This window comes from Lepidothrix coronata, unplaced genomic scaffold (assembly GCF_001604755.1).
Source record: "Lepidothrix coronata isolate B3197 unplaced genomic scaffold, Lepidothrix_coronata-1.0 Scaffold197, whole genome shotgun sequence".
Taxonomy (NCBI): domain Eukaryota; kingdom Metazoa; phylum Chordata; class Aves; order Passeriformes; family Pipridae; genus Lepidothrix; species Lepidothrix coronata.
This window is the reverse complement of record NW_016690377.1, coordinates 804,554-811,803: the sequence shown is the minus strand read 5'-3', so window position 1 is coordinate 811,803 and position 7,250 is coordinate 804,554. Positions and strand designations below refer to the sequence as shown.

Sequence of the window (7,250 nt, the reverse complement as noted above, 5' to 3'; positions counted from 1 at the left end):
CCGTCCCACCTGGTGTGTGTCCCCCCGTCCCACCTGCTGTCCCCCCCCGTCCCACCTGGTGTGTGTCCCCCCGTCCCCCCCGCTGTCCCCCCACGTCCCCCCCGGTGTGCCGCCGCCCGCCGTCGTCCCTCAGCGCCGCCAGATCCACCTCCGCCCGGCCCAGGAACTTGTCCGCGCCGGTGAGGGCGCGGTGCAGGACGGTGAGGCGGAGCGCGGGCCGCGGCGGCAGCTCGAACGTGGCCTCCTCCCGCCACAGCGGCTCCCCCCGGCACCGCTCGGCCACCGACGTGCGGAACTTGTCGCGGCCCAGCGCCATCACCGCGTACGCGTCGCTGCCGCCGCCGCCCGCCGCCTTGGAGCGCAGCCCCCGCGCCCGCAGCACCGTCACCCGCGCGTGGGTGGGCGCCCAGCCCGGGGCCGCCATGGCGGGAGCGGGGCCGGGACGGGGCCGGGACGGGAGCGCGGTGGGAAGGGGACCGGGAGAGGGAGAGGGAGCGGAGCCGCCCGGTGCGCCCGCCCCGCCCCTCTCGCGAGAGTACGGGGTGGGCGGGGACTGGGAGGGGCGGGGCGCGAGTCATACAGGTGTGCGCAGGTGTGCGCAGGTGTGTACAGGTGTGCGCAGGTATCGGTACAGGGATGCAGGGATGTGCATATGTACAAGTGTGTGACGTTACTGGTGCGCTCAGGTATTTTTGTGTCCAGGTGTATGGATGTACAGGTGTGTACAGGTGTGCGCAGGTATCGGTACAGGGATGCAGGGATGTGCATGTGTACAGGTGTGTGAGGTTAAAGGTGCGCTCAGGTATTTTTGTGTCCAGGTGTATGGATGTACAGGTGTGTACAGGTGTGTGTAGGTGTCGGTACAGGGATGCAGGGATGTGCATATGTACAGGTGTGTGACGTTACAAGTGCACTCAGGTATTTTCGTGTACAGGTGTGCACAGGTGTGCACAGGTGTCAGTACAGGCGCGCGGGGATGTACAGGTGTATGTACTGGGATGTGCATATGTACAGGTGTGTGACATGTTAAAGTCACATGTACAGGTGCGTGAATGTACAGGTGTGTACAGGGGATGTGCATGTACGCACGGGTGCATGAATGGGCATGTGTGTATGTACAGGTGTGTACAGGTGTGTGTAGGTACAGGTGTGTGTGTGGCTTTGTGCAGGGGCAGAGCTGCACGTGTCTGCACAGGGCCGGGTGTGGGTGTTTCAGGGGTGCAGAGGTGCCTGTGAGCACAGCCAGGTGCGTGTCCAGGGGTCCAGGTGAGGGGGGCTGTGGGGTACCAGTGCATGCAGGGGTGTGTGAGGCTGAGCAGGCCAACCTGTGCTGGCACTGGCTCCATCCCTTTACCTGTTTGCTCCGAAAAGTCAATCTCACAGGAGAAATGCCACTTCCAAAACATGGAACTCATTTAATGCCCCCTTCCCACACTCCCACAGCCCTTTCCTTTCGCTAACACGGAATAATGACAGGAGGGGTCCTGAGGGGCTGGGCACAGAGCTTTGCTCCCTCCTCCCACCTCACCCCATCCCCTCTGCTCCCAGCAGCAGGGAAGGCTCTGCCATGGAGGGTCCGGGCAGGGGGACCCCGGGCTCAGAGCACTCCACCAGCAGCCCCGCAGCCCTTGGCGGGGCGGATCCTCCTCTTGCAGGCGAAGATCCTGCGGAGCTCCGTGCGGAAGCGGTGGTGGAGCCAGGCGTAGAGGAAGGGGTTGCAGCAGGAGGAGCTCATGGCGCACCAGTGGCACAGCAGCTGGATGAGCAGGAAGTGGCGCTTGTCGATGAGGTGGATGTCGATGTCCCGGAGGACGTTGAAGACGTGGATGGGGAGCCAGCAGACGCCGAAGGCCAACACCACCAGCACGATGAGGCGGAAGGTCTTCCTCTTCCTCAGGCGGTCGAACTCGGCCTGGCTCTGCGTGGGGTGTCCGGGCACCACCCGGTTCCGCAGCCTCACCGAGATGCACAGGTAGGAGAGGGACACGGCGGAGAGCGGCAGGATGTAGGTGAGGATCAGGGTGCTGTAGGCGTAGGCCAGGCGCTGCGTCTCCTTCTCCACCCAGAACTCCTCGCAGATGGTGAATCCCTCCTGCCGGAACTCCACGTGGTACGTGTGGGCCACGGCAGGGGCCACCAGCCCGCAGGACAGCAGCCAGATGCCCCCCACCACCGAGACGCAGCTGGTGACAGAGATGCGCCTCCTCAGGGGGTGCAGGGTGGCATAGTACCTGTGGGGAGACACACGGGGAGCCCGAGCCCTCGGGAGCCCCCCGGAGCATCCCCCTGCAGCCCGGGGTGCTCTGGGCTCTGCTGAAGAGCAGAACACCAGCACTCCTGGGGATGTTCTGAGCCCCCAAGGGCAGCACGGCTGCACCAGCACTCCAGGCTTCCTCTGCTGTTCCACCCAAACCTTCTTTTTTTATTATTTTTCTTTTTATTTTTTCCCCTTCCCCTCCTGGTCCTGCCCCACTCCCCACAAGGCAGAGGTGAACCAGCATAAGAGGCATTGCCTCTGTCCCCTCAGCATTTGGATCATCTCTGATGAGAGGAGATCTTTACGGAAACACAAATTTTATTAATCCCCTAACCCAGCACACTTCATGTGGCACAAACACTCTCCACCCCAGGGCCAGGACGCACGAGATCTGGGCACAAATTTACCCAAAGTAGGAAAACCAGGGTGCAAACTCCAATGAGCCCTTGTGCCAGGAGCACGGATTGGGATTTCAGTGGTGACGGCTTCGCACAGGGACACGGAACTGCACAGCATTGTTTGCTAATGCCAAACGTCCCCCCTGCGCATCCTCCCCCCAGACCGAGTCCTGGTGCTAAAGAAAAGGCTGCAGGGATACTCTCAGGGAATCCTCGGGGATTTTCCTTTTCCAGTTTTGAGTGTTTGTCAGTAAACACCCTGAGCTGAGGGAGCAACAACCTGAGGGGACAAGAGGGGAGAGACACCTGCCGGCACTTACCTGTCAACTGCGATGGCCGTGAGTGTGAAGACGGAGACGTAGACGGTCATGGGCTGCATCAGGAAGACAAAGTAGCACAAAAACTTCCCGAAAACCCAGCCCTGGGGGTTGAAGGCGTAGGCCAGGGTGAAGGGCACGCACGTGGCGCACATCAGCATGTCGGAGAACGCCAGGTTCCCGATGAAGAAGTTGGTGACGTTGTGCATCTTCTTGCTCCTGCAGATGACGTAGAGGAGCAGATAGTTGCCGAAGATGCCGACGAGGACGACCAGGGCGTAGCAGGGGATGATGAGGGGTTTGAAGGACTGGATGAGCTGCACCCCGGTGAACTGGGCGCTGGCGTTGGAGCGGTTCTGCAGGGCCAGCTCGTAGGTGGTGACGTTGGCCCCGTCCCCCTCCATGGCTGTGGCTGAGCCCCTCTGTGTGCAGGCAGGTGAGAAACCCCCCGTCTCAGCACTCCAAAATTTAACAGCTGCAGGGTTCAGGTGTCCACAGGGCACGTCCTGCTCCTCATCACAGCACAGGACCCTGCCTGGCACCCGGGGAGGCTCCTCAGGAGAGCAGCTTCATCCCATGGGAAAAGGAAAACCGGACTCAGACAAGGAGCATTGCCACAAGGAGCCCTGCAGGAGGGATGCCAGCCCTGGGGTCACAGTGATCACAGATCAGGGAGGGAGAGGAAAAGGAGAAAAGCAGCAGGACCCCAGGCTGTAGGGAAGGACTTACCAAATGTGGGCTCATCCCCACCCCTTTAACTGAAGCGTCCGCAGCAATCCTGCCCCAGCCCGGCAGCACCGAGGGGCATCTGCCGGCCGGAGGGAAGGGGAAGCAGCAGCTGAGCCAGAAAACAGCTCCCAGTGTTTCTGGAAATGACAAAGGACGTTAATGGATAAGTGAATAAAGGCGCTCTGTGACTCCTGCGCTGCCTCGTGCGCCTGCAGCCGCTCGCCCAGCCCCGAGCAGGTGAGCTGGGCTCTCCTGCAGCACCGAGCCTGTGGGGCCACTGGGACTCTCCACCGGGGTGTTTCACAGACCCTGTTGTGGTCCTGCCAAAAGCGAGGTCCAGGTTTTCGTGGCACCAGCCATGAAGGGGACGAGATGGGATAGGGGCAAGGAGGGAACCCAGGGGCAAAAATGAGACCAGCCCTGGGAGACGGGTCCCTGCCACCCTGGGCTGCTTCCCACAGACAGCTGGGAGCACAGGCAGCACCTTTCCTCACCACCACCACTCACCTCCGGACCCCTGCCCGGTACAGCCCTCGTCCCTCAGCTGCTCCCACTCCCTCTGCCCCTCCTTCTCTCCTGCACTGAGTCATCTCATCACCCGCTGCTCTTCAACTCTCATTTCCTGGGCTATTTCCATAGATTATCTCCGGCTCTCTCCCAGCACAGGACTTGCCCCCCTGTTTATTTCTCTCTGTACCAGACGTTGTTTCACCCTTAAGCCCTCACGTACCTGATCCACGAGGACTGAAGCTCACGTGGCAGATTTTGGAAGCCCCAGATGGAGAGCTGCCCCAGCCACACTTTCATTACATGTCCCAGCAGCCCCTCAAAAGCTTCACACTCCAAACTTGAATTAATTGGGTTTTCAAACCGACTCCCTCACACCCTGTCTGCTTCATCCCTGAGACGCACTCAGAGGCAGACTCGGAATAAAGTCCCTCTGGTCAAGTGTTTGCTGCTGAATCAAAGTGACACAACCAACCAGCCCTCTTCTTTGTTCTGCTCAGGGAGGGACTTTGCCAGGCAAGCATCAGCAGGAAAAAATTCCCCCCATAAAAAAATTACTGTGTGCAGGAGCCTCCTCCAAGACACATCCTCAGCCCCCATCTCAACTGGGGGAAGTTTGACTTCAATTTATTGCAATTAAAACAATCACTATGTTAACTATCATGGCATGGGTGTTGAAACAGTGGAAAATGTAAATATTTCAAAGGCATTCAGGGAAATGCTTCCTCCTGCCCTTTCTTTGCTTGGATAACGGGGGGCTCAACTGGACACCCGAGGACTTTATTGGAGTGCTCAAGTTTCACTATTTAACCCTCACGTGATTAATTGGGTGCTCATGGGTGAGCTGATGGGGTGCTCATGCATCAAATAATTGGTCACTTATGCACAAAAGGGCATTCCTGCATTTATTAATTGGAATTTGCTGGTGCAAAAAGGCAGGAGAGGCCAAGCTGTGCCTGGGGGAGCTGAGGGGACCAGCCCCAAGCAGGGGGAGGCACGAACAGCTGTGCCCAGGGTCTCACCCGGCTCATTTCAGGCTTTGGGGTGAGGCTGGGAATGTCTGGAGGACAGTGGCTGCCACGTGCCACCCTCACAGTGGGGTGACATCCCTGCCCTGGGTGGGCACAGCACCAGCCCCACACTGTGTGCCGGGGGGTCATATCCTGCACTGGGGGCTCAGTGCCTCCGTGGGCAGGGGTGCAGCCCCACCCGCTCAGTTGGTGCCTGTTTGGTCTCCATGGCATTGAGACTTGGCCATTAATTACCTGGCAGTTGCCATGGTTATGCCAAAGCCCTCCTGGAGACGCTGTCGGGCAGGATGGGGTGGACGTGCCGCTGCCAGGGACTGTGGGAAGGGGGACCAGGGCATCCTCCCAAAGCACCCACCCTTCCTGCTGCTGGGGCTCCACCAGCTCCCACAGGGTCTCTGTGCTGTCCCACAGCCCAGGATCCAGCCCAGGGCTTGCAGCTGGGTGAGGTGACAGCTCTGGCTCCCTCAGCTCAGCTCTGGCATTTTCTGTTACAAGTTGGGAAAAATCAAAACCCAGAGCCACGTGCTCCCTTCCCAGCCCATCCTCCTGCAGGTCCAGGGCTCCCCTTGAACTCAGCCTCCCTGCCAGCTAGTGGCAGGCATAGAATGGATTTGGGCAATTTTCTCAATTAGGAGTTCTAATGACATTATTTCAGCAGCTGCATTTCCCTGCACTGCCATGAAGGACTCGGTCCTGTTGATCCCAACAGGCACGCTGGAGAGATTCCTCCTGGAACAAAAGGACCATTAGCCGGGAGCTGGCAGGATAACTCGTGCCAGGGCTGTGCAGGGCATTGTGTCCTACCTGAGGAGGCAGAGCCACAGCACAGTGCAGCCTTCCTCCTCCAGACATGCTGGAGCTGGGAGAGGCCCCAAGCCCCCTGTGCTGGCAGCAGCCCACAGCTCCCCAGGGGCTACTCAATGGGACCTCTGACCAGCCCAGCATCACAGAGGCACACGTGGAATAGGTTTTCCCAAGAGGAGGCAGGGAGGGAGGGACAGGAGAGCAGGTGACACGGGAGCACCAGAGCACAGTCCAGACTGACTCCAGGGTATCTGCACTTCCTATTATTATCACAATAAAAGGGGGGGGAAAAAGCATTTCTGCAAACATGGGAGGAATGGAGGGGGCCAGGAGAGGAGGCAAGGAATGACACTCAAAGCCCAGACAGTCTGTGTTCCTCTGCAAGGATCTGTTGCATTTGGCACAGGGCACTGGCAGCTCCTGGCAAGGGGTGTCCCCACCGTCACACCAGCTCCACTCAGACCTCTCTGAGCTGCCCCTGTTCTATGATTTCCCATCATCATCCTCATCTCCCACATCTTCCTCCAAGAGCTCTTCCTCCTCGGCTTCAGAGCTGGCATCATCTTGCACTGGGGAGAGAAGAGGCAGGGCTGCAGCAGGGGTGGCCCTGACCCCCCGAGGGGAGTGAAAAATCCCACCCCACGAGTGGCAACACGGACACCCTCCCACCCCACAGCAGCAGAGCAGGGAAACTGGCACAGACCCCCTTGCCCAGCCCACAGCTGCCAGCAAGCACCAGCTGCCCCCTGAGTAGCCCTCCCTGCAACCCTGGGGCAAAGCAGGGAGCACGAGCTGCCACAAAAGCTGCCGTGGGACCCCACGTGCCCACCCTGACCCCGCAGCTCGGTGACACTCACGGGTGACACGCTGCCCACTGAGATAGACTGGCCCAGCCCCACACTGGAGCACGAAGGTGACGGGAGGGACCAGCTCCAGAGCTTTGAGGCTGATCTGCAAAGAGACAGAGCTCAGAGACAACCCCCCCGCCGAGCCCAGCCCGAGGTGATGTTGTCATCCCAGAGGCAGGGGCTGCCCTTACCATGGGCAGCACCGAGCTCCGCAGCGCCGCGATGGGCACCGGCCTGTGCTCCCCGGAGGCGTTTTTGGAGTCCACAGCCACCACGTGCAGCTCGTCCCTGGCGTCAGCACCCAGGCAGATCTGCGGGGCCGAGCAGAGAGCCCGTGGCAGGGAGCCCGTGGCAGGGAG

General features: G+C 60.1%; 3 protein-coding genes across 3 annotated transcripts in view; all 3 read right to left on the bottom strand.

The window, feature by feature from the left end:
• Positions 1 to 424, bottom strand: part of RAB11FIP1 (RAB11 family interacting protein 1) — a 12,537-nt gene extending 12,113 nt beyond the window's left edge. The window contains exon 1 of the mRNA XM_017831809.1: positions 105 to 424. Within this exon, the coding sequence (XP_017687298.1) occupies positions 105 to 424 (320 nt within the window). The remainder of the gene's footprint in view (positions 1 to 104) is intronic.
• Positions 425 to 1,595: 1,171 nt separating this feature from the next.
• Positions 1,596 to 3,378, bottom strand: LOC108505624 (prolactin-releasing peptide receptor-like). Its single transcript, XM_017831814.1, has 2 exons — positions 2,976 to 3,378; positions 1,596 to 2,231 (listed from the first exon to the last, which is right to left on the bottom strand). Exons 1-2 carry the CDS (start codon positions 3,374 to 3,376, stop codon positions 1,598 to 1,600), a joined length of 1,035 nt encoding a protein of 344 aa, XP_017687303.1. The 5' UTR covers positions 3,377 to 3,378; the 3' UTR covers positions 1,596 to 1,597.
• Positions 3,379 to 6,526: 3,148 nt separating this feature from the next.
• LOC108505617 (nucleoplasmin ATPase-like) overlaps positions 6,527 to 7,250 on the bottom strand; it is a 1,242-nt gene continuing 518 nt past the window's right edge. The window contains exons 3-5 of the mRNA XM_017831808.1: positions 7,083 to 7,202; positions 6,901 to 6,994; positions 6,527 to 6,612 (exon numbers count right to left, since the gene is read on the bottom strand). Of these exons, the coding sequence (XP_017687297.1) occupies positions 6,527 to 6,612; positions 6,901 to 6,994; positions 7,083 to 7,202 (300 nt within the window). The remainder of the gene's footprint in view (positions 6,613 to 6,900; positions 6,995 to 7,082; positions 7,203 to 7,250) is intronic.

Bases quoted from the DNA above. Each gene is read 5' to 3' on its own strand.
- LOC108505624 (XM_017831814.1), bottom strand. From the start codon at position 3,376: ATGGAGGGGGACGGGGCCAACGTCACCACCTACGAGCTGGCCCTGCAG. The intron at 2,232-2,975 runs GTAAGTGCCGGC...GTCTCCCCACAG, and splicing joins ACGGCCATCGCAGTTGACAG to GTACTATGCCACCCTGCACC.